The sequence below is a fragment of the Brachyhypopomus gauderio genome, chromosome 5 (assembly GCF_052324685.1).
Source record: "Brachyhypopomus gauderio isolate BG-103 chromosome 5, BGAUD_0.2, whole genome shotgun sequence".
In the NCBI taxonomy this organism is placed as follows: domain Eukaryota; kingdom Metazoa; phylum Chordata; class Actinopteri; order Gymnotiformes; family Hypopomidae; genus Brachyhypopomus; species Brachyhypopomus gauderio.
In genome coordinates this window covers 21,522,279-21,549,355 of record NC_135215.1, presented here as the reverse complement: position 1 = coordinate 21,549,355, position 27,077 = coordinate 21,522,279, and the positions used below count along the sequence as shown (strand labels likewise).

General features: G+C 43.0%; 1 protein-coding gene across 4 annotated transcripts in view; it reads right to left on the bottom strand.

Annotated features, from left to right (window-relative positions):
• Window positions 1-24,933, bottom strand: part of LOC143514812 (proline-rich protein 5-like) — a 30,754-nt gene extending 5,821 nt beyond the window's left edge. Inside the window, exons 1-4 of one of the 4 annotated variants that reach the window (XM_077006453.1) lie at window positions 24,662-24,933; window positions 6,572-6,685; window positions 4,824-4,904; window positions 2,032-2,080 (exon numbers count right to left, since the gene is read on the bottom strand). In XM_077006453.1, coding sequence (XP_076862568.1) covers window positions 2,032-2,080; window positions 4,824-4,904; window positions 6,572-6,675 — 234 coding nt within the window. In that variant the 5' untranslated portion in view covers window positions 6,676-6,685; window positions 24,662-24,933. Of the gene's footprint in view, window positions 1-2,031; window positions 2,081-4,823; window positions 4,905-5,483; window positions 5,557-6,571; window positions 6,686-7,696; window positions 8,478-24,661 lie in introns of those variants that run through there. The other 3 variants (XM_077006452.1, XM_077006451.1, XM_077006454.1) reach the window with 3 other exon arrangements.
• Window positions 24,934-27,077: the final 2,144 nt, after the last annotated feature.

Below are 27,077 nucleotides of genomic sequence, written 5' to 3'. Positions count from 1 at the left end.
ATATTACCTTTTCAGAATGTGATGAATGCGTTCTATACATTGGTGTGAAAGTGAGACCCATTGTGAAGAGTGCATTCCATACACAGGTTTGAGAGTGAGACCCACTCTGATGAGTGCATTATATACACTCGTGTGAGAGTGAGACACACTGATGAGTGCATTCTATAGATTTTGTGATGCAGACATTTCTGAAAGGATACTCTGAAAAAAGTGGTGTTGGAAGCATAATAGATCTCCTACTTAACCCTAAAGTTCTGTATTCGAATAATAGATCTACTACTTAACCCTAAAGTTCTGTATTTGAATAATAGATCTCCTACTTAACCCTAAAGTTCTGTATTTTAATAATAGATCTCCTACTTAACCCTAAAGTTCTGTATTTTAATAATAGATCTCCTACTTAATCCTGAAGTTCTGTATTTTCTTAACACATATCTTTCTTAAACCTAAAGTTCTGTATTATGTCTCTGTAGTAGGGGTGTATTCAACTAAGGATTTTCATAGTCGAATCTGATTCGTCAGCTTTTCCCTTTAGTCGACTAATAGTCGAATCAGGTTTATTTTTATTTTTTTTAATTTAGAGCACCTTAAACGGGATCCCGTTCTCATTCAGGACTTTTTTCCTCTTCAAAGTAAAAACCTAAAACATTCAGATAAATGAATAAACACGGTAGGTTGGCTTTATTCAGCTTTTATTTATTTACTTATTTCGAGACAAACCGCGACGAGACGCGACGATGACCGAAACGACAAACGGCTGAACTGTTTTTTTTTTTCGCCTTACGCGTTTTAAATGGTACGCCATCTTAGTTGTTGTCGTGCGAAATGAAAGACGTTGATGACATAACTTGCACTTTACTTTGTTTGATTCATCTTTATCTTTTTCAAAATACTTTGTTTTTTAGTAGCCATTATAATCTCGGCAGATGCTGCGTATTCTGTAGCGTGTTCAGCTCCGCTCGTTTGGATTGTGCAACTGCAGGGTGTGATTTATGAATGTGTAGTAAGGAAGATGCCTATTGTTAATGCGCAAACATCATTTTTAAATATTTATTAACAGAAATTAGGATAATTTTATTTGACAAAAGGCTATATATAACGAAAACAAAGACATTTCATGTAACAACTAATGCTTAGTGTAACGTTTCAAGGGGCGGGACTGACGCAAGTGCAAGAGAAACTATTTTATTCAAATAACAAACACCACGATAACGAACAGAATCCAGGGAGATGACAGAACTAAGAAACAGATAATCCCTAACAGACAACGCACATTGGGAAGGACTAAATAGTAATGAAAGTGCAATACGCAACAAGGAAGTTAAGATAAACACTAGGGAAGGATGCAACTACAACGGGTAAGTTAGACAACCGGGAGACGTGAACACAGGAGAACAGTACGACTTACAAACCAATACATAGGAGATACGAAGAATACTAGAGTAAACAAATACCAGAACCGCTAATGCATAAAAGACAACGAGAGAACGAACATGAATAAACACTCATTACGGGGAACAACCACAAGGAACATAACAGCGCTAAACCTGGGAAATAAAACTCACAAGGAGGCTAGGAGAAACCAAGGGGAGAACACGAGACACGAGAGTAACAGGAGTTTACCAGACGATACAGAGGAGAGGCGAGGGGTACCGTGCAGGGAATGACCGACAAGGGAGAATCACACTAGGGGTTTTTTATACGTAGAGACAAGACGGTGAAACAGGATTCAGGTGTGTGAGACTAATGACGAGGGCGTGACAGACAGACGGGGTGACGAATGGGAGCGGGAGCTAGGCGGGACCAGGGAGGAGGGAGGGGCTAGACGTGACACTTAGCTGCATCCTTGGGCATCCCCATGCAGTTAGAATGGTACATTCGACTATGACGTTCATAGTCGACTAGGGGGTATAGTCGACTATAGTCGAATCAGCGACTATTGCAGGTCACCCCTAATCTGTAGTATTTTATATTCTGTGTGACTCACTGACAGAGTAAAGTAAAGGTGAGAGGAGTCCCCCAAGGCCTCACCTGCAGGTACTCTGTGAAGAAGGAGCCCAGCTCGGTCTTCAGCAGCTGCCTGAAATGCAAGAGCCAGTACAGTCAGTGCAGAAGAGTGAGGGATTGAAGGGGTGAGGGAGTGAGGAGTGCAGCAATCATGATAAGGAAAGAGCTAGGGAGTGAGCAGTGGAGTGAATGAGTGAGTGAGGGACTAATGAAGTAAGGAATGAAGTAGTGAGAGAGTGAACAAGTGAGATTGAAGTGGCATGTCCAGTCATGTTTGAAGTTACATAACCACCCCCACACACCCCCCACCCCATATTCTCTGAACCCTTCATCCCGATGTAAAGTAAACCTTTTCTGGCCTTCTGTTTTTCTTTGCTGTTTTGTTGCAGGTTGAGGGACAGGTGCTTCCTGTTTCCTGTGAGTCTCAAAGTGATGAGGTCACGTCTTTCTATGATCAGGCCACACGGGAAATGAGACTCTGAGAGCAGCCTAGAAACAGGCGGGTTTCCAAGGCAACCCACCAGAGAGACAAGCTAATTGGCGGCTGTTCACCTTGTGCCTTGCAGGCTATCCTGATGCTGCCACTCTACACTTCCTCCACCGTTCCATTCACTCTCTCACCCACTGAAGTCAGTCTGAGGATCTGAAGCTTATGTTTACAACAAGTAGCTTGCCTTATTATACTACCAATATTGTCCTGCTATCATCAGCAGAAATACATATTAATGAACTCAAAATGTGTTTTGGAATGATTAGATCTAGTGGTTTCTCTGTAATAAAGAGAGGTATGAGCCATGCATATAAACACATCACTGGTCACCATTTCCTGAATCAGCCTGGAATGTTACAGGATTGCCGCTCTTGGGACACTTCAGCTTCCTCTGAGTGTGTAGGACACCGAGAAAAGAGGGATTCTCACTCTGCCTCTCTCTCTCGCGCGCTCTCGCGCTCTCGCGCTCTCTCTCTCTCTCTCTCTCTCTCTCTCTCTCTCTCTCTCTCTCTCTCCTTTTCCCTTTTTCTCTCTCTCCTCTCTCTACTCTCTCTGTCTCTTGATCTCTGTCCCCACTCAGCAGCTCAAAACACACACACACACACACACACACACACACACACACACACACACACAAACACACAAAGCTATTAATTTAACTACCGGTACATTTAACTTCCAGTAGAGGTGATAGCATCACTATTATTTAAGTGCCTTGTAAACAGCTACTTTATCAACAGAGTAATCCAGTTTCCAATTTAAACAATGTATGTTTTTTTCTGTTATTCAGGTTCTTGTCAGCATGGTTGGTATACCATTGGTATACCATTGGTTACTTTAAATTTTTATTTCATTACAGATTGATGCATACCTTTAAAAATTATCTGCAACCAAATAACATCACAAACATCAGTATCAGAAATCACAACAGTATGAGTATCACATATTGATATCAAAACATTAGTATCAAAAATAAAATCTCACTTCAATAGCAGAAAAAGACCCCTCTTCACCACATACAAAGGTGCTACCAAATTACATATTGTGTGATAATGAAAGCAGGGGCGCAGATGGCACTGGGGACGGGGGGGACATGTCCCCTCCAGATTTATATTGACCCCATCCAAAATCTAGCATCTACAAACATAAACGTATATATTGTACAGCTTGGTCCCCCTCACTTCAGAATTTCCATCTGCGCCGATGAATGAAAGGGAAAAAGGCTCAATTTGTCCAAGAACAAATCTTACATCTGTTTCCCTTTACAGGCTGCACGGGAATAAATAAAATAACAGTAGAAACACATAAAAATATTTGAAAACTTTAAGTAAAACAGGCCACATTCCATGCTGGTACTGTTGCAGTATGGAAATTGTTTTTGTTTATATTTGTTTTGTAATCACACACACACACACACACACACACACACACACACACACACACACACACACATGGCAGGGGTGTTCTGCAATCCAGACAGTCTAACTGAGACATCACCCAGCGGTGGGGGCTCTTGGTGTCTAGGCAATCAGAAACCGAGGGGGTGTAATCCATGTTATTTCTTGCTCTTGTTGTGATAATTAACCCTTGTAATAATTAACACATTTCAGGGCTTTTAAACATCTGTTATCATTTCTGTGTCTGCATGGTTCTATAGACTCAGGAGAAGCCAAAGGAGTTGATTATTGGCTAAAATGCTCCATCTGTGGCTTCGTCACAAATTCTACAAGCCCAGCAAAGTGAAGTTTCCTCAAGACTGCAGATATCAGGCAATGCTTGATATCAATATTGCTGTGTGTGTGTGTGTGTGTGTGTGTGTTTGTGTTCTAAAAGTCTTAAATCCTTTGAAGGATACATTTTCTGCATCTACTGCAATAAGAGGAGCAGGTCTGAGCAGACGACTGGAGGTTTCACTCCGACCTCTGTCACCGCACTCAGATCAGCTCAGGAACATCAGCATGTGGTTTTGGCACCTTTGTTTCTCTTATGGTCTCTGTGAGGAGGTGTATGAAATAGTCTCATTTCCCTGCACTTAGCAGAGGTGCAGCTTTTCAATAGCAGCTAGCAGCCAGTGGCCACTCACTGATATTCACAGGCTCTGAGATTACACAGAGTCTGGGATTACACAGGGTCTGAGATTACACAGGGTCTAGGATTACACAGGCTCTTCAGGATTTGCAATTGTATGTAGATGTTGTGGCTCATTGGCGTTAATGAAATGGAAATGAAGTGGGCAGGTGGTTCTGAGTAGGCACACAGCAGACAGACTGGAGTGGGAGAGGTGAAAATGCATCAAGGGGCTGGAGGGCAAAGTTGATTCCCTTACCTGACCCCTTCATTCAGGGTGTACAGCTCATTGTCACCCAGGTCCTTCTTTTGGAACACGGAAATGACTGCATTATGTATGCTGCAAACACATAAACACAAACACACGCACACAAGCAAACACATGCACACATTAACACACACACAAACAACATGTACACAAACACACATGCACAAACATACACAAACACAATAACACAGTGATCAAGATACCATTTGTGATTATAGAAATACACAAGAAATACAACTTGGATTCTTCCACGTATACTGCTCTGTATACATACATAAATACATAGAATTACATTTATATCTGCACCAGATTTCAAAGGCTGATTGCATGAGTTCTAGTGGAGTGGTAAAGAGGAGCCATTAATGGGTTCATATGGTCATTCATATGGTCATACCCAGAGTACTAAATACTAAAATAATATGATATATATAGGATATATAGATATATCATTTTTCAAGTGACTACACTGGGTTACATGAATCTTCCATGTAATTTTCTTTTATGATCAATAAAATGTATCGTAATTGTCATGATCATCAAATTGAAGAGAAGGTGACAAATTTTTTTATGTGATATAAAGGAAGTTTAAATCTTATTTATATAAAGCTGTTGGTGAAATGCAGAAAAGCAAAAGTGGTGAGTTTATCTTACCTTTTAAACTTAGAGAGCATTATTTTTTTCACACTCCCCTTCTCTTTCTCTCTCCCTCTCACTCCCTCTTTCCTTCTCTCTCTGCCCAACCTCTTTCTTGCTTCCCCTACATCTCTCCCCCTCTTTCTCCCTCACCCTCTATCTTTCACTCCCTCTCTCCCCTTCTCTCTCTCTTTCTCCTATCCTTCTCTCTTTCTCTCTCTCATTCTCTCTCTCCCCAACTTCTTTCTTCTTTTTCCCTACATCTCTCTCCCTCCTTCTCCCTATCTCTCTTACACACAAACCCAAATCTCAGCAACGGCTGCTTCTCTTAGCATCCGGGTAACACACGTGCTTTGCTTGTTCACAGAGTGTGTGTGACGTGTGTGTGTGCGTGTGTGTGTGTGTGTGTGTGTGTGTGTGTGAGTGAGTGTGGGAGAAAACAAAGGCCTCTGTTCTCTCAGTGCTCTCTTTGTGTTCACCCCTGCATCTCGGCCAGCTGATGCACTGGAGTCATGCCAATGGCCAATAGCACCCCTCCCCAGGGTGGGCACAGACAGAGGCCCCGGAGTGGACATGGGCTGGGGTTCCTGGATAGATGGGGCCACTACTGCAGCCTGCTCTGCTAGAATACGTAAAGCGCCTGTGCATTAATGATTGAGGAAATGTGTGAATCTTTTATGGCACACTCCTCAAATGACAGTGATCCTGGGTTATGAGCAGAGATGACAGTGCCTCCATCTGCCCAGAGCAGCGCACGGATGGAGCAGCCATGACGGCACCATAAAGACATGCACACATGACCCTGCCCAAGTAGTAGTAAGAGGGTGGAGGGAACAGGTGTAGGCTGTGTGGGGTGTCTCCATTACCACTCGAAACAACAGTACAAATCTCCACTGGAGCACAGCAGGTTGGCACGAGGTGCATGTGCATCCTTGGATCATCCGAGCAAACACACTTACAGTTTGTACGTACTTTACAGTTTGTATGGACTTTACAATTGGAATGCAACTTACAATTGGTATGTACTTTACAGTTCAGAGAGCAGCTGCTGTCTCTCCTCTTACAGCCCAGCACAGATCAGTGTTGTGTGTGTGTGCATGCAGTACCTGTTCCAGGTTGCATTGGCCCCTTCCCTGTGTTGCTGAGAGCCCCTCTCCTCCAAGGCTGCTTTCTCACTCTTGCCCAGTTCGCTGAGGCTCGGAGAACTCATCAACTTCAGCCTGTGGAGAGTCCTCATAGTGAGTCCGGCTTGTTCTCGCTGGCCAGTGCCGAACAGCAAAGATGCAGAGATGGCCCAGACAGACAGAGATGCAGAGACGGCCCAGGCCGACGCAAACAGTGAGAAGCAGCGTGGGCCCGTGGCCGGCTCCTCCTTTCCTTCCTCTGTTTCGCTCTCAGTCTCTCTCTCTCTCTGTCTCTCTCTCACTCTCTCTCCGGGAGGGGCTGTGAGCAGCCCAGCAAGCCACTGCGCTCACCTTCCTACTGCTCAATGACCTCCTCTCTCTCTCTCTCTTTCTCTCTCTCTCTCTCTCTGTTGCCCCCCTCTCCCTCCCTCTGCATCTCTGCCTTGCTCTTTGTCATCTCCGTCTTTCTCAACAAATCTTTTTCACCCTCTGTTCCCTCTCTCATATCCTTTTTTGTTGGTCATACTCACATTTAGCGCTTCGCAGTTTCACATGAACAGACCATTAAACACACACACACACACACACACACACACACACACACACACACACACATACACATACACACACACCTCATGTGTAAATAAAAACAAGATGTTTTGGTCTGCAAGATGTCTATGGTATGAGTCTTTGTCACTAAGGGCATGATGTACAGTTTCAGAGGATAGTTAATCTTCACAAACAAATCAGTTCATACACACACACACACACACACACAAACGCGCGCACACACACACACACACAGTCAGTCTAGAGCAGGCCAGAGGAACTGAGTGCTTTCACACTCCACTAATCAGAAACAAAGCTCACAGTCCAAAGTTAGTGCTAGGAAGCACACATGGCCAATACCAGTCACACAGCCAATGCAGTAGTGTAAAGACACACACAAATATATAAACATGTATATATGTTCACACACACACAGCATAGCCCCCAAATTGAACAGAGTTAGAAACAGCAGCCCACAGTCCCCATCCAATCCTGCTGGTTGCCTGTGTGGCAGTACAACACTCCCTAACAGAGACATGGCTAAAAGTTTCTACTTACTCCAGCAAGTGGAGGGGTACATAGTGGCTCAAGTCCATTGGCAGGTCACAGGGAGCAGGATCAGTCAGCCATAAAGAGGTCGGCGAGCCTCGGTGTGCTAAACCAATCCCAACAGGACCCGAGAAGCAGGACCTGGGCAGCTGGACCTGGGCAGCAGGACCTGGGCAGCAGGACCTGGGCCGGCTTCCAAACTGCCTGAGCCTCGTGCAACTGGATGAGGCACTGAGTCCTCTGAGTCCCGTGATTTAGGAAGACAGAGACGTAGGACCAGTCGAGGACGTCTTCTCTTGTAACACGTCCACAAAGCGGCTGCAGGACCGCTGGCCTTGCCTAATACAGGAAGTGCGCCAAGAAGGAAGCAAAAGAGAGAGCATTTGTGTGTGTGTGTGTGTGTGTGTGTGTGAGAGAGAGAGAGAGAGAGAGACGAGTGTGTGTCCTCGTAGTAGCTTGCATTTCTTTGAAAGAGGACTGCCCTGTTGCAAGAGTGAAAATCTGCATACAGATCTGGGTTCAGTGAGCGCATGGGGTATTTAAAAATGTGCCTGACCATTTCATAAGAACATGACTTCCCATAAATAGCACATGCCCCATAACTACACTGAACCAAAAACAAAAGATTTTATCATTTCTCTCAACTGTAAACATATTAACACATTAACTATATATAATGTTAAATAAACATTATATATAGTAAACAAAAGTGAATAAAAAGCTAAATATCCACAAAACTTATTGGAATGCTTTCCAAAATTTGAATCTGATAATCCTTAGCCCCCCTTCCACTCAGAGTGCTAGATTTGGGATGAAACCCTCTGTGCATTGCAAGGAGTTTCCTTGTCTTGATGTTAACGCCTTCTATTGCTTCCCTTGGCCAGCTTATTATACCAGAGTGCAGAGTGTGATGATTGGTAGAATTAATGGTTATATTTATAGTAACTTTCATATAACCCAAAGTTGCTTTACAATTAATATGCACAACTTTTACATCCAGTCCCATGCCGGAGAGAGGCGACAGATAATTGCCTCTGCAGCCAAATGACTGTGGGAGGAAGTCACAAATCCTGGAGGATTCTGGGTCAAACCCATACACACAGAGAAAACATGGAAATGCCACCCAGACAGGGGCTTGATCCAAAGATTCTAGTGCGGACTTCTCAGAATGAGGGTCATCTATGTCTTGTTTAGATTTGTGGTTTTTCGGTGTATATATTCCCCATGTACTTAATGTCCCGTTGCTGGTCATTGTTTCAAGTGTCTTGTTCCTAGTCTGGTCTACTTCTCTCCGCTATTCTGTTTGTATGTTTCAGGTGTGTTCCTGAGTTTTGTTTTATGTTTGGGTTTCCTGTACTAGTCTAGTTCATGTATTTTCCCGTATGTGCCCTCTACTTTTACCCGATAAGTTTGTTTCCTTAACTCCTTTTCATGTTTTTTTGCCTTGTCCATGTTCCTTATTTCTGTTCATTATGCCACATTGTTCCCATAAATGCAGTCCTTGTCTGTATGTTGGAAATTTAACCTTGGCCCGGTCTGACCAATGTATTTATATTAATGCCAATATTAAACCTCGCCTCTCTACGCACCTGTGTCCACCTCTATTATGCCCTGAATCTCCAGCATAGACTTTTCTGAGTAGTTAGATCCTGCATCTGATGAAGATTTGAAATTAAATACCAACATATGTCAGCACCATGGATTTGTGGAATAGTGACAGTCACACAGCCAAAAGCATGTCCTTGAGAAATTGCTAGTATTAAAAGAGAAGACAGAAGGAGACTCCATATCAACATTTAAATCACTTGGAAATGGCAATGAAAATGGTTTATAAACACTTCCTAGCTAGCTATTAAGCTACCGTTTAATAGGGTTAAACTTTCATCAACATACACATTCATGTATCGAACCTGATGCCTGACAGAAGCTTCCATTTTATGCTGAGGCACGTTATCATCTGGACGGAACTGTACTTTTCTGGAGGTCCTTCAGGATCAGGACTATCCAGCCTTCAGTAAACTGTTCATGGTGGTTTCCATTCATTAACAGCTGGTTCATTTGCATGGCGAGGTGTTGATGGAGTGCAGTAAACTTCTTCAGCCTGTGGGTGTGGACCAGAAGAAGACCCCCAGTTCTTTGTACTCGAGACCCATTCTTGGGCGTCTGCTAGCGTGATGGCTACAGGATCCTGTTCAGGGGTGTTGCTGTGCTCTGCTCTCAGGTTCCACAAACTCTGAGCATTGTTGTTGTGGGATGCCTCCTTCATCTGAAGGCTTTTACAGTATTGTTCAGTCTCCAACTTTGGTGGGTCTGTTCTCATGATGTCAGGCATCCCAAGTTGCAAAAGTAGATTTCAGGGATGTTACCCCCTCCCGGAGGCTAAGTTGTTGAGGGGGGGGGGGGGGGGTTGGAGAACCACCCCAATGGGTTGGAGAACAGGCCAATCAGAACCCCCTCTTCTCCTTCCCACTCGCGATTAGAGAAAAAAAAAGTCTGTCGCCTGTGTGCGCGTTTGTGTGGATCACTCGTTCTGAATTCCGGGAGATTATATGTGACTCGCGGGTATCAGGGAGACACTACCGATATGCGGGAGACTCCCGCAGCTTCCGGGAGACTTGGAATGTCTGTGATGTGTGTTTCTGGACAAGTTGCTGGTGCTTGTATAAAATAAGATGCTAACACTGGATTAGACTGCCCATCCTTTATGATCACCTTAACCTTTAGATTCAAATAATTAGTTTGTTGCCCAATGTATCACAACTGTTCCCTGGTTTCCAAGGCCTGCTATATAACCCCCAGACTAAACAAGCCTCCTTTCATGGCACAGTGAGCCTCCCACCACCACACTTCCCTGTATTGTCGAAGGCACACTGTAGAGTGATTCAACACACTCTGAGGGCAACAGTAATAGTACACTGCACCTGGCTTTGCCTTTGCTTCTCCCTTCCCTCAAGCTTGTCCTCCAAAGAAGAAGTCACGTGACTAATGTATCTGGTTGCAAACTATAGGCCTATAGTTAATACTTATGTAATAGTTATGGAGACATGATCTAAAAAGTATTGTTTTTTCCATTGCACACACAATAGTTCAGGCAAGACTATTATGAAGAAAATCCAAAGCCTTCATGCCTTTGTCCACCTACAGTACAGCATCCCTCTTCAAAAAGCAGGACATGTTCCTTCTGCTGTTTTCATGTTATTTTGATTGTGAAATTACCAGCTTTTTACAATTGTATAAAACAACAAAAATTCTAGGAATGTTCTGCTTGGTAAGCAGAGGGTTCCAGTAGTTTTGCAGATTAGATGCATGAGAGCATAGGTCTGTTATAATGTTGTAAACAGTGGTCAACAATGCTTCATATGAAATTGAAGCATAACAGGTGATGGGACAGGGTTGCACCTGTTATTTCGATGTGGCTTGAGGACTCAGTAATGCTATGCTGCATTAGTGGTCTCAATCTTGCCTCACATTGCAACATACGAAGGTACAAAGAGAAGAATCCAGAGGAGAGTCGTAAAGTGATAACTAGTTCGAACCATAGTAGAGAAACACTGCAAAAAATGCCCGGCATGCTTACTTCCAGAAGTTTTTCGGCAATACTACACAAAGAGACTAAAGATTGGTGGAGTAAGAAAGATATTAAATTTAGAACAGGTGCTAGTATTGAGCGGAGGAGGAACAAGGTAGATAACAACAGGAATTCTGGGTGTCCTCTTGGATCTGCTGTATGACATTGTGAGCGTGGTACGGGTGGGTGAATATGGAGGTGGGTTCACTACAGAGAGTGAGATGAATACGGGCACAGGAGTTCCAGTTCCAGATGTTTTAATGGTGGGTTCCAGCCAAGGAGTAAATTACTGACACTAGTAAATGTAAAGAAAAACTGTATAAAAGGAAAACAAACATATAAAAAGTACTCAAGCCCGCAAAGGCTTATAAGCAGTACTTTAAGCACGCACTGGCAGACAGCAGCCAGTCTAGCCCGACTTTTGTGGGCTCAACGCAATTATATCAAATATCCAACAACCAATAACCAATGACCAACATTAACCAACCAACGTCTACCTCCCCTAGCCTCTGAGAGGAAGCCCCTCTTATACTAGTAGCCCCTCCCCTTAATTAAGCTGGGGCACACCATTACCACTAGCAGGGGTTACCTATAAACACAAACATAACATACATACATTACATTACTGCAGTAATACACAATATATACATAACATTTTACATTTAGTGCACTAAGACAAGAATAATAATTAATATGTCCATCCATTGTGTACATCTCCGTCCTCAGGTATTCCCAGGACCTGTAACCCCCCTCCCCTCCTTTAGTAGGCAGAGGGCCCTTCGACCACTATAAGGAAGGAGCTGGCTGGGCCGCCAGTCCCCCTGAGAATCACACATGAAGAGGTAAGTACAACATTTAGTCCATCACATGAATGCCTGTAGAGTCTTGGTGATGGGCCAGAGCTACTGGCATCATCACAGACATATATATAAATCTGCCCATTGCCAAACTGTGCCATTTACCCACTACCCTGCTAGCAGGTTTTCTACTGGTTCTCTATTGGTTTTAGCACCGAACAGCACTGGTCAGTGAAACACATTATAACACTATGATCGCAACAATAGTTGTCTGGTGGAAGTTCTACTTAGCAAAAAAAAAAACCAAAACAAAAAGATTGTTGGCACCCTTTTGACATTTATCATATTACAAAAAAAAAACACAGTTCACATACAACTGCCACTTGAGGACACATCATGACACCTGAACTGAGATCTCAATAGGAATCTTTAGCAGTTCCTATTACTGAAACTGCAGTGTAAGTGCCATTGATTCACTCCTACTGTACTCCTACACTGAACAGCTCAATGTTTAAATGGTTTAGCCTTTCCCAGACATGCCGGATTATACATCATAACTAGAATCAATGTGATCAGAGGCAAACAAACTTCTCATTTCAAGAGTCTACTACCATGATCGGGCTACCATGTATCTTAGCTAAGTATCTTAGTATTTCATTATGTCTGAGTCTCTTATTGCTTGTGCTGAGTGTGGCATGTATAGCTACTTTTCTTCCGTCAGTAATGATAATTTTATTTGTGATAAGTGTAGATTAATTATTAGCATGACGGAGAAGATTTCGCTTTAAGAGGAGCGCATTCGGGCTTTAGAAAGTCCTAGAGAGTCGGTAGCAGCTAGCACAGTTAGCATAGCAGGCCTGGTTTGCACAGCCATAGCTAGCAAGCCCCCAGCTCAGGCATTAGAGCCCTTGCAGCGGGGCAAATGGGTGACGTCTCAGTAGCATAACCATAGGGCTGAGCACCATTCGACTCAGTAATACACAGACTGAGACACTTTTAGAGACACCAGCGGCCATAGTCATATGTACCCTGGGGGCTAGAGCGCCTGACGCATTGAGCGTGTGACACACGCATTTGACCGTCTTCACACGCTCACACGCCACACTTCCGATTTCACATGGCGAGAAAAAAAATCTAGTTTATTTACCTCCGATCCATATCTGTCGCCCTCCACTGGCGATCGATCGCGATATACAAACCCCCACCCCGCTCAACAACTTACGTTCGCCACCCCCCCCCCCCCCCCCCCTCAACAATTAACGTTCGCCACCCCCACCCCCGCTCAACAATTAATGTTCGCCACCCAACCCCCGTCAACAACTCTCACACTCTGACATGAATCCAAAACTTGAGAGCCCTGGCGCCTGACATCAGGGCTAATCTTAAGGTGCTGGCTAAACGTAAATACTCAAAGATAGTTATTCACGTCGGCACCAATGATGTGGGATTGAGACAGTCTGAGATCACTAAAGATAACGTTAAAGAGGTGTGTGAGTTAGTGGGGACGATGTCATCTCATCCTCACTATCTAATGTATCAAATTTAACAACCAACAAGGCGTTGCAGTCGTTTATGTTAATTACTATTTACCGCCCCCTGGTTCATACTCTGAGTTCTTGCAGGAGTTTTCAGACTTCCTGTCTAATGTAGTGCTATCAGCCGATAAGGTGATTATAGTTGGTGATTTTAACATCCATTTTGAAAATCTATGTGACTCTTTTAGTATAAATTTTCAAGCAATTCTTGATTCAATGGGTATCACTCAGAATGTGGTGTGTCCTACGCATAATTGTAGTCATACTTTAGACTTGGTCTTATCATTTGGTATTAACATATCCAGTTTAGCAATTCTCCCTCAGATGGCGCAATGAGGTTGCGCCATTACAATATAAGAGGGTCAGTGAGAGAAAAATGGCGCCATGGTATAATGAGCACACGCGTAGTCTCAAAGGAGCCGCGCGGATCTTGGAGTGTAAATGGCAAAATTCAAAATTAGAAGTGTATAGACTATCATGAAAACGCAGCCTTATTGAATATAAGCATGTCCTTCATACGGCAAAATCCTCATACTTATCGGCCTTAATAGAAAAACATAAAAACAATTCAGGACTCCTATTTAAAACTCTTATAGTATAGGTCAATTTCTAATTCTAATCTAATCTAATTTTAGAGAATGTAGTTTCTTCACAACTCTCTTCCTTCTTACAAACAGAACATGTCTTAGAGTTATTTCAATCAGGATTTAGACCCCATCACAGCACTGAAACAGCACTTACTAAAGTACTGAACGATCTCTTAATTAGTGGTGTCCATTCCAGTTTCAGAGATTAAAAGTCCTCAACAGGATTTTGCTCTAGCTTGCTAGATTTTCTAATTAGCAATCCAGGTAAAATTAGTGGAATCAACACAATCCAGGAAGCCTGAGCAAAATCCTGGTGAGGACTTTTAATCTCTGAACCTGGAATTGACACCTCTACTCTTAATATACTCTGATAAAGGACACATTTCTTTTCTCATACTGCTAGACCTCAGTGCTGCTTTTGACACCATTAATCATAATAGTATACTTAATAGGCTGGAGACACTCATTAGAGGTCAAGCACTCTCCTGGTTCAGGTCCTACCTGACAGACCGTTACCAATTTGTACTAATAAATAACAAATGCTCAGAGCATTCTAAGGTAAAATATGGTGTCCCACAAGGATCTGTACTGGGCCCCATATTATTCTCATTATATATGCTACCACGGGGCACCATCATTCGTAGGCATGGTATTAGCTTCCATTGCAACGCAGATGAAACTCAGTTGTATATATCATCCAATCCAGATGATCTCACTACTACTCTCAAGATTGAGAATTGTATCCAGGACATAAAAAACTGGATGGCGTCTAATTTTCTTCAACTAAACTCCGAGAAGACTGAGGTGCTGATTCTTGGGCCTAAAGCTGCTAGAAGCAATTGGGCTGATATTCCCCTTACCCTAGACGGTTTTTCATTAACACCTAAATCTACCGTGAAAAGCTTGGGTGCTACTATTGATTATGATCTTTCATTTTACACACATATATGCATTGTCACTAAGGCTGCCTTTTTCCATTTACGTAATATCGCCAAGTAGAGACACTTACTTTCAGTAGCTGATGCAGAGAAGCTGGTCCATGCTTTTGTCTCGTCAAGCTTGGACTACTGTAATAGTCTTCTAATTGGATGCTCTAAACCAGGGGTGCTCATTACGTCGATCGCGATCGTGTCGGTCGATTGCGAAGGAATGTGCGTAGATCGCGTCACATAAAATAGTAGTAGATGAATCGCACATCTGCACTGACGGTTGTATTTTGATTGACATTCACGGTAGCCAATCTGCAATCCACTCAACAAATTACGTTCGCCACCCCCCCCCCCGCTCAACAAATTACATTCGCCGCCACCCCGGCAGTAGCTCGCAAGCTGAAAACTGTGGGCACCCCTGCTCTAAACAGTCCATAAAGAAGCTACAACTTGTTCAAAATGCTGCAGCTAGAGTCCTAACTAAGGCTAGAAAATTTGATCATATTAGTCCGACTCTCGCAGCATTACATTGGCTTCCGATTAAATTGGCCCCCAGACGTTGAGATTTCTGGTAATCTGAGATGTTGATGCTGTCATCCAGCTGTGTCATGGCATCCCTCTAGTTGTGACAGTGACTTGACTGGAAATCAATGTCTCAGTGAGCCCTCATGACTGTGGTCACCTCCGAACCCCTCCCTTTAGTTATGTTGCTATAGATTAGCCTGCCGGAGCCAGAGGTGTCAATTCCTGGTTCAGAAAGTAAAAGTCCTCACCAGGATTTTGCTCAGGCTTCCTGGATTGTGTTGATTCTACTAATTTTACCTGGATTGCTAATTAGAAAATCTAGCAAGCTTGAGCAAAATCCTGGTGAGGACTTTTACTTTTTGAACCTGGAATTGACACCTCTGGCCGGAGCCACATGCTAATCACGTGAGCTGTGTACATTTATATCAATGATGTTTTAAATTGATGTCCACACATTCAGTCTTTATTTTCTATCTTCTATTGTCATGCTTCCACCCAAGACAATTGCATGCATGCACCTACAAGCACCTGGTCTGGCTTGCCGGTGGATGTACTGATGCCTGGGTTGGATGTGCCATTTCCGCAAGAGGACATGCTGATGCTAGCTCCTACCTGAGGCTCACCATCTACACTGAAGGGACTGTGACTACTTGGCTGGGGAACAAGGACCTTAACTTTATCTTTAGAACCATCCTGCTCACCACGGACTTGTGCCAACAGGCCGCCCAATGGAGGATGGGTTCCCTTTTGAGTCTTGGTCCTCCCGAGGTTTCTTCCTAACCCCCACCATCATAGGGAGTTTTTCCTTGCCACTGTCACCTTTGGCTTCAAATTCAAATTTATTTGTATTTTCACAACACATGTTGTCACAAAGCAGCTTTACAATCTTTACAAGATTTACAAGATTAACAATCTTATGGGTCCAGATCCCTAATGAGCAAGCCAAAGGCGACAATGGCAAGGAAAAACTCCCTATGATGAGAAAAACAGTTTATACAACTAACTGAACAAGGACATATATTTATATCTACCAGAATGATCTGGTATAACCAACAACACAACCCACTGTACACCTACCATATGTCTATTTCTGATGTGTGAAACCACTGTTAATGAATGTTGTCATTGTAATGACAGTGTAGTGGATGGATGACACAATGTCTCAGGATGTCTGTGTTACCTTCTGGTTCTGCCCTTTTAGTTAGGCTATAATAATTTAATGCCGGAGTTGCTGCCACACTCCAGTAATGTTTAAATTTTCTCTGTCCCACATATAATCCCATACAGAACTAAATGTCCCTCTTTTCTCTTTTCAAATGGCTGCCCCCCTACCTGACAAATACTGAGACGAGGAGAGACGAGCTTTGCTGCTATCCACCCTGGGCCAGCCACCTCCTTCCTAAACAACTGTGGATGAAGGATCAACCCATTGCCCTGGCCCCTATCGCCACCCTGAATTCTCCCCTATGACTGTATCTTCACAACCCTGGACAATTACTGACAATCAAGAAGTCTCGAACTCTTAAGAATAAGACTTACACAGAGACACTGTCATCAGGCGAGGGGGTACATCAGTCGCCCGTAGGTCCCTTGTACTCAAATACCACACCTTGGTCGTAATAATCCTAAGCGGAGTGCTGAGTCCGTGTCGCACAGAAATTGGACAAGCTCGTAGAGTATATTTTAAAGCCCGTAGGGTAAGTTTATTCATTACACACGTAGACAAAAGGAAAAGAAACCTCCTAGCAACCTCTTTGTCATTGACTTACAGCAGCCAAACGCACATGTTCTACCAGCAAAAACCCAACCAACCACCCCAAACAAAACAGTCCTCTGTCCCTATATACCCATAACCCCACCCTCTGCCTAATTGGACCATACCAATTACAGAGTGGGGTGCACTTATAGAGGTATGCACTAAAATGGTTTTAACATTAACACACACATATGACAAATACTAACACATACACAACACAGGTACCTTCTGACAAATATTTACATGGACATCCATTATGTATTATTTTACATTTGTGTACTTTTTCCCCCCAGGATGCTTCAGCTGCCCCCCCTTCTATGCTATAATGGTCATGGGCTCTTCTGGCCTGCATAAAAGAAGCCCTGAGAGGCGCCCGCACTCCCTTACATTTCCAACACAGGTAAGTATACATTTCCTAGTGCACAACATGATTCATAACACATGTGATAACATTAATTAATCCCAACATAGAGTCTTTGCAATACTGGGGATGAGCCAGGTACTTCTGACCTCATCACAGACACATAACTTCTTTTTTTTTATGTATCTGTCCAATTTTTGCTGTCATGGTGACCAGCATCGGCCAGAAGAGGATGGGTGTCGCCCCACCCCCCGAGGCTTGGTTCCTCTCAAGGTTTCTTCCTCATGCTCTTAGGGAGTTTTTCTTTGCCACTGTTGCCCTTGGGTTGCTCACTGGGAACTTGGACTCGGACACTTGTAACACTGCTTTGTGAAAAGGCGCTATATAAATACATTTGATTTGATTTGAATAACTGAAGTATGCCTATTATGTAATATGAGTAAGGAAAAATTACCCATTTATTTCCAGTTGTTCTTAAGTTTTACTCAGCTGAAGCTTGACAGAAATACCTAATTCACCTTACTGACATACCACAAATTGACCAACCAATAAAAACATCTCATGCTGAGCCTGGAAGCAAATTAATTTTCCATTTCATCCACTTATCCGGTTCCAGGTCGTGGGGGCAATAGCCTAAGCAAAGATGCCCAGGTTTTCCTCACGCCAGCCACCTCTTCTAGCTCTTCTGGGAGGATACTGAGGTGTTCTCAGAACAGCCGAGAGATATAATCTCTCCAACGTGTTCTGGGTCATCCCTGGGGTCTCCCCCAGTTGGACATGCCCAGAGCACCTCACCAGGGAAGTGCCCAGGTGGCATCCGGACCAGATGACCGAACCACCTCAACTGGCTCCTCTGTACATGGAGGAGCAGTGACTCTACTCCAAGTTTCTCTTTGAGTCTCTCTCTCTAAGGGAGAGATCCATAATGCACCGAACCCCTAGAACTACCTCTCTGACAGCTGGTGGGCCCATGGGAGAATGAACCCATGTATCTCCTCACTCAGCTGTGCCTGAATGGGCCCAATGGGGAGAGACCCGGCCCCCAGGCACTCGCCAAGGAGCCCCTCCCACAGGCCTGGCTCCAGGGTGAGGCCCCGGTAACCCTGATCCGGGCAAGGGTATCTGGGTCCTGTTATTTCTAAATTCTATAGCGGTTTTTGGATCACTATTTGTCTGGCTCTTGTTTATTTTGGATCACCCAGGATCAATTTGCCTTGGGAGACCCTACGGGGGGCATTGCCCCAGATAACCTAGCTCCTAGGATCATGCATGCACAAATAAGAAGGTAGGTCACAACAACCCACACAGGCCATACACCAGCTGCACCTGTGGTTTATGTACATCAAGAAAACCTCTGTTTCATCTACTATAACTGCACTGTTGTCAGTGTAGGAAATTCAGACTAAAGAATTCACCACAATTCTACATTCCTTTCTCTCTCTCTCTCTCTCTCTCTCTCTCTCTCTCTCTCTCTCTTTCCATGTCCCTTGCTCCCTCTCTCCCAGAGTACACTCCACTAAGACATTCCAGCCCTCCTCCAGACTCCAATCTGTGTGAAATGCTGAGACAGAGATAGAGAGAACAAGAAAAAGAGAGACAGACGCAGACAGAGAGGAAGTTCTGCAGTCTGATGTCTATTCTCCTAACATGTAAACCCTTATGGACTTTTCCTGCTTTGACTGCTGAATGGGGTCCTGCTCACAAGGGGACCTAGCTGACAGAGCATTGCACAGCCAAAACAGTTCGCTGCATTGATGGAGCTACTTCCAAACCAGTATGAAAGCTCATCTCAAGCTTCATATTTTAGCTCCAAATGTAAATGGCTCAGTAATGAATATTAAAAATACACTGTTCAATAATTGAAAGGGGGGGGGGGGGGGGGGTTGCAGAAAACTCTCAGGTTTTAAGTGCATTCAGTGTGTTTACTCATCATTCCAGTACTATAGTATTGTACTGGATCCTGGCCAGATTCAGAGGGGCTTTCCTTATTTTATTTCCTTAATTTCATTGTACTTTGTTTTTAATCATTTATTGTTCTTCTGTTTTCATTCCTACTTTAACTACTTATTTATTATTATTTATTTAATCATCTAATTCATTTTTATCTAAATAAGCTATTTTTATTCTATTTAATTACATTTTAATGTAACCTTTCCTGTCACAGTGAGGCGGCCCCCTACCGGCCGCCTCCGTCCACAGCGGCTGTTGTTGTTGTTGTTTGGTGACGTCATGTGCGTCCCTCAGGTGGGCGGAGCCCGTGATTCGTCTCACCTGAGGGTCGTTTGTTTGCCTATATATGTCTTGCCTTTGTACCAGTTGACCGCTGGTCATTATATCCTTAATTTGGATCTTTTGAACGGGTTTTGGTTTGCACACTTTCTATTAAACCATCCTTTTTCCCTGAGACTTGGCGTGATCGCTTCCTTTTCAGTTGTTCACACCGCCCGTTACATTTCCTTTCTTTTTTATTTTTGGCACAAACTTCCAGAATGTGATGGATATCAGGCTGTAATAAGTTTTAATACCGGTAATTAATTTTTTTGTGTCTTATTTCTTAGTCCCCTTTATGTCAGTAAACTGTGAATCTGGAGACATTGTGAAATGGGACAAGATTGTGAAAATGAATCTTTGAGAATTTAAACAAATAATTTCTGCTTATGGGGTTAGATACAATTTAAGGAGGGGTATAGCCCCCTAAAACAAGCCTAACGATGAACATGCATATTACTGTCTCTAATTTCTGTCTTTGCAATGCATTTACCTATGTGTATAAAAAGTGCAATGCAAATAAACTTTCCATGCCTTGCTTTGGCTGAATGCTTATATCACCATCCTGAATGCTTCAAATCATAGTCCTGAATACTTCATATCACAGCCCTGAATGCCTGCAGCCTGAACATTTATACTGTAGTCCTGAAAGTTCCATATAACACTCCTGAATGCTTCACAGTCCTGAACATTTATATTATTGTCCTGCATGCTCCACATAACAGTCCTGAATGCTCCATATCACAGTCCTGAATGCGTAAGTCCTGAACACTTATATCATTGTCCTGAATGCTCCATATCACAGTCCTGACTGCTTCCACCTCATCCATAGTGATCAAGAGGGGACACATGTGACCTAGATCAAAGCCACCAGCTCAAACCATATTCAGCAGAACCTATCACACCCACAAGAAAAGAGCAGGAATAGTGTTCTTTGGAAAATACAGAAATTAGTGGCTATTGCAATGCAAGCATCTTGCTCTTGCTCTCTCTCTCTCTCTCTCTCTCTCTCTCTCTATCTATCTCTCTCTCTCTCTCTCTCTCTCTCTCTCACACACACACACACACACACACACACACACACACTCCCTCACTGTCTCTCACTTGCTTGCAGTTTTCTCTCACTAACTTTTTCCTACATGATGCTTTTTTCTTAGTTCATGCAGGATCCACATACATCCTGAAAGCAAACAATGTGACAGGAAGGTAAGAAGGACTTTAAAGACTGTGGGATTAAGCAAGATCAGGGCCTATAATTGCTGCCTGCAGGTGCATCCGCATCAACTGCTGACACAATCAATATTTATTGGAAATACTTTTCAGATTATTCATATTACTGTTATATGTGCTAAAACACAGAGACAGAGAGGGGAGTGTGTGTGTGTGTCAGTAGCGAACCGTGACCATTAAACCTGGGCCCGCTCCCAGGAATATGTAAACAACGCGCACAAGGGCATCAAAGGACTGAATTGAAACTAGCTAGCGGTGGTATGCTAACGACAGCTAGCATTGCCACAGCGGGCGGAAATTATCATACAGTTAAGCCCGCCCACTAAGAGGGAAGATATGATTGGTCGATTTTGCTGTCATTTGAAACTGGTATTGTGCTGAATTATAACTGCCAGGCCCTCTGTAAACGAACAGCGGGCATCACAGTCCTGATAGGGGGGGACACAGGCTCACAGGCTTCCACTTAACTTAACCCCTCACCTTCAAACACAGATTAAATAGACACGATTGAATAATTGATTTGCTTATATTTCTGTAATTGTTTAGATGTCGATTGTCAAACTGTAAGTAGATTAAAAAAATAGGATAAATTGTATATATTTATATTTTAGGCCCTCTGAGAGGGCGTAGAGGGCCCTGACGGTTCACCACTGGTGTGTGTGTGTGTGTGTGTGTGTGTGAGAGAGAGAGAGAGAGAGAGAGAGAGACTATGACGTTTGTAGAAAAGTGTATGGGAGTTCTAGTAGTGGGAGAAAAGTGAATCTTTCCCCCAGTCCACAGAAACATGACAGACCCTCAGTTATGAAACAATCTACCAGCTCCAATCCAAGATTCTGACACAGTTCCAATCTTTAAATATAGTCTTTAGACTCACCTATTTAATCAGGCCTTCAATTAATGTACTACATATGAAAGTGTGGAGCTCAGGAACCCTCAGACATTGAGACTTCTGGTAATCTGAGATGTTAATTCTGTCATCCAGCCATGTCATGTGTTCACTCTAGTTGTGATAATGATTTGGGTGGAAAGCAATGCCTCAGTGAGCGCTCATGACTGTGGTCACCTCCAGGCATGTCCCTTTAGTTATGCTGCTATAGATAAGCCTGCTGGAGCCACATGCTAATCACTGGTATTTGTGCTAAATATATGGATTTAATTTGATGTTTACACATTTAACCTGTATTTTGTATCCTGGTTACTAAGACAATTCCATAAAAGCACCTATAAAATGGTCTGGCTTGCCAGTGGATGTGCCAATGCCATGAATGGATGTGCCAATGACGCCAATGGATGCGCCGATAACACCAGCAGACACGTCAATACCAACTCTTACCTGAGGACTAACATCCACCTTGGAGGGACTGCCTGGCCTAGAAATAGAACTATAAATATAGACTTCTACTAGCTGGACCGCCCAATGGAGGATGAGTTCCCTTTTGAGTCTTTTTTGAGTTTCTTCCTAATCCCTTTATACTATACATGTATCAGTATGCAACCTGAGAATCGAAATCATGGCCATGGTGTTGCTAGCACCTTGCTCTACCTACACTTATTGGATAAGCTACAGAACACAGAAGTCAGTATATACATATCACCTGCCACTCAGTAGATGTGTCTAATTGTCCAACACCTGTATAGATATTGATATAACCAGTTAAGACCAAAAACAGGGAATAAGGAGACTGGTGCTGGAGCCATGCACATACACACACACACACACACACACACACACACACACACACACACACTCAAAAACCCTCAATACACTCAATACACAAATGTACAGAACCACAATAACATTTACACTCACCAAATATGTAGACAAATTAGGGGCCTATATAGGCACAGGTATAATAAATGGAAAATAGTTCCCCATTTAAAAAGTTAATAATAATCTAGGGACTGTATATGATAAAAAGATAACTTGTTCCATGTCAAAGTCTTACAGTAAACTTTGTGAGAAGAGATTACTGCTGGGAGTCTTAAAGTAACAATACGTTTTTACCACCAAAGCATACCAAAAATGTATGTGATTTAGGTCATTATTTATTTTTCTTTTTTATTAAGTGCAGTTAACATGACACGATGAATCAAACTGCTTTGAACCAATCAGTTTATGCTCCTTAAGTCCTTAGGTCCACCACTTAGAAGCGGCATTTAAAAAATGTATTTAGTTCATTAATTTCTCCAGGTCACTAGGTGTTATTATAATGGCTGTTTCATGATGTGAAGAATCGCTGAAAAATAACTTATTGCTCCTTTAACTTGCGCATTCAACTCTGCCGTCTAGTGGCTAAAACATATAACTGGGCTAAAGATTTGAACCCAGTGGCAGGCAGTCCTGGGGCTCAGTAGAACCTGTCATGTACACCGTCAATCAGTTTCCACCAGAATAAGTAGATTATTATTCAGACAAGCATCTATAAAAGAAAGAAGGTCGGAGACTAATTCGTAAAGTCAGGTGCTGTGATATCTGCAGCCTAGTTTGATTTGAGTTGAGCACCCGTGTTCAAAGTAAGCGGACCTCAGTCTTATGCGATGTTATAGAACTATTCAGTGGTAAGCAAGGTGAAGTAGGCTACACGACAGTCTTGGTTTCAGACATTCAGATTAGCTTGAATGTGCTATTATGTATAAACTGAAACAAAACAAAATAAAAAATGACTAAAACTGCTTTACTGGTTCTTGGATCAGCACACAGTCAACACTACATCCATGTCCTATAGTGCGGTTAGAGCTTTATTAAAAAAGTAACTTTAGTGTCAGGTGTAACCGAAATACTTAATAGGCTAACAGCGTTAAATACTTAGGCCTACAAATATTTAGTTATATGTCATGGACTAGTCTTGTTAAAGCCAGTGGATGAGCAAAATAAAAAGAACACGAAAACCCAAAGTTTACCCATAGGCTATATCAAATTCATTTTAACGCTCTTAGTAAGATTTTTCGCCGGCAGAGATTGGTGTGTGACTCTTAGTGATAAAAGATTGGCTTGAATGATCAGGAAAGAATGGTACTTTGACTAATTCATATTACACTTTAATATGACTAACTGACTTTACCTGCAATGTTAAAAGGCAACAGTTCCTACAAAAAATATGTTTGGATTCACATTTTCTTCAGACGTATGTGGAACATCTTTTTACATACAACACATTAAATTCTAGCTTCTGATTTAATAGCGACCTAAATCATACCAATCAATCTTCCTACCAGTGCGTTCCCCTTCATTCTGACTTATCTGTGCTCCATATTTACTGTGACATGCGATTCCCTATGCAAAAATAAATACCATGAACTCCCCCAGCGTTTTAGAGAAAGCAGGTATATGACTGACGTACATGAATCCTGTTTCAGCCATGTGAAACTAAATCATCTTGACATTCTAAGCTGTGTCAGGATTTATCAACACACCCACCGTATTCCTTCTTTCTTGTACCCTTCCGTGTCTACATGCCACCGAAATGAATGTCGGTAACCAACTCACGGGCGCTCCGGCATCACTCAGAATGTATTGAAATCTTCGTCCGTCTCTTGTTAGTTGTAAACCTGTCGAAACGCCACAAAACGTCTGGATGCTGCGTACGTTCACACTCCCGAGCGCTAACGTGCGCCGTGCACCAGTGTCCCAAACGTCCCACGATCTGTGTGTCCAGCTGCTGTTTGCCTCGGTGGATGCAGAGAGTATGCAAGCATGTGCGCGCGCGTCCTAACTATTTGGTGTGCGGAAAGAGCAACGTTCCTACTTTAAATATGGAGTTACGCCAAAGACCCAACTTTCGCCCCGCTAAAAGCGGCAGCCCTTGGCAGTAAAGTTTCATGCTTTATTAAAGTCAGACACAGACTCTGTAAGTATTCTGAGGATCAATGGTAAATCACAGGAAGAAATATATTTATTCACAACGATCTCTTATCAACGGACAATTTTACACTGGGTGATAAAAGCACTCGGATTAATTGGAAATGTAAACCCTTGAATTAACAGTTTGTAAGAATTTAATATATTGGATAGGTTGGTTACATAACTTCCACCCAAGTCCCATTTTATATGAACTCAGCAGATCAACTTGCTATATTCAAGTTTGATTATAATAGAATAGGCTTTAATAGAAATAACATAAAAATAATCCAAGACTCCTATTTAACACTGTATCTAGCCTTACTAGGTATCATGACCAAATCGAATCTGTAATCCCACAGGAGTGCAGCAGTAACATTTTTATGAAGTTCTTTAATGATAAGATGGATAAAATTAGGGAAGAAATTAGTCATGGTATGTCAGACCCTGTCAACCTGCAAATACACTCTGACAGCTGTCTGGTCAGCTCTGATGCGCCTTTGGAGTTCTTTTCCCCCAATTGGTCGTGAGGAGCTTATTTCATTGGTAAAATCTGCCAAACCTTCCACATGCACACTAGATGCTGTACCTACTCATCTAATTAAAGCATTACTGCACAGCAATGTAGAACCCTTGCTTACGGATGCCGTGGCTTCATGGGTTTGTCAACCACATGCCTCCTGAGGGAGGTAGGGGTCACTGGAGGCATCAGGAAGACAACAAAGGCCCTGGCAGAGGAGGCTGAGAAAGGGAGCGTTTGGCTCTGGCTCAGGAGGAAGGACAAAGCTTGGGGGAAAAACAACTAACCCCAAACAACAGCCACAGGGGAAACACCCATCAGCTGCAGGGGGTGACAGGGAGACGTCCCTGTCACTGCTCCGCCACCAGGAGACGTACCAGTACTAAAGGAGCGAAACGTTGGTGAATGGTGGTTTCTGGCTGACGACCCTGCAGCTGACCCATGGGCACCAGTAGAGGTGCGACAGGCAGCAATGCCCAGCAGGTTGTAACAGCTACCTGTATAATCCTTAGACCTTATTGCTGCTTTTGACACCATTGACCACCACATTCTACCGAGGCTCATTGGTATAAGAGGTCAAGCACTCTCCTGGTTCAAATCCTACCTGACAGATCGTTAACAATTTGTACTGTAACGAATGTTCAGAACGTACAAAGTTAAAATATGGTGTCCCTCAAGGATCTGGATTGGACCCATATTATATTCATTGTATATAGTACCGCTGGGCACAATCATTCGTAAGCATAGTATTAGCTTACATTGCTATGCAGATGATACTCAGTTGAATATATTTTCTAATCCAGATGATGTTAATACTACTCCCAAAATTGAGAACTGCTTCCAGGACAGGGGTGAGGCTAGGGTATTTTTAGTGGTGCTAGAGCACCACCGTGATGTTGCTCAGCACCCCCTGGCTCAACACATTTTTTAAATATTATATTATGCAAAAAACTTGCTCTACACCTGCGCAATACTTTGGTATTGTGCCTCTGTGAGCACTGGGGGCTGGACACCCCTAAAGACCAGATCCTAAAATCGCCCCTGTTCCAGGACATAAAAAAATATGTAATAGCGCCAAGCTGAGACATTTACTTTCATTAGCTGATGCAGTGAAGTCCATGCTTTTGTCTCAAGTTTGGACTACTGTAATGGTCTTCTAATTCGATGCTCTAAACATCTTCCGGTTAAAATATACCTATACGATGTTAAATGGTCTTGCTCCACAATATCTGAGTGAACTCATTGCATATGTAGCCAGTGGTACTTGGGGCTGTGGTTAATGGGTTGCGAGTCGGCATTGGCTGAGCTTCCCGGGTTTTTTTGTGGACAGGCCGATATATGGGCAGCTACGGGGTCCTGTTAGCAGAAGTAGCTAAGCTAGCCAAACCTACGGCGTGTGTGGGATCAGCGCGAGTCACTGCAACGAAGCCAGAGGTTGAGACTGAGAGGCTGGTTGGAGCTGCGTGTGCGTGAGTG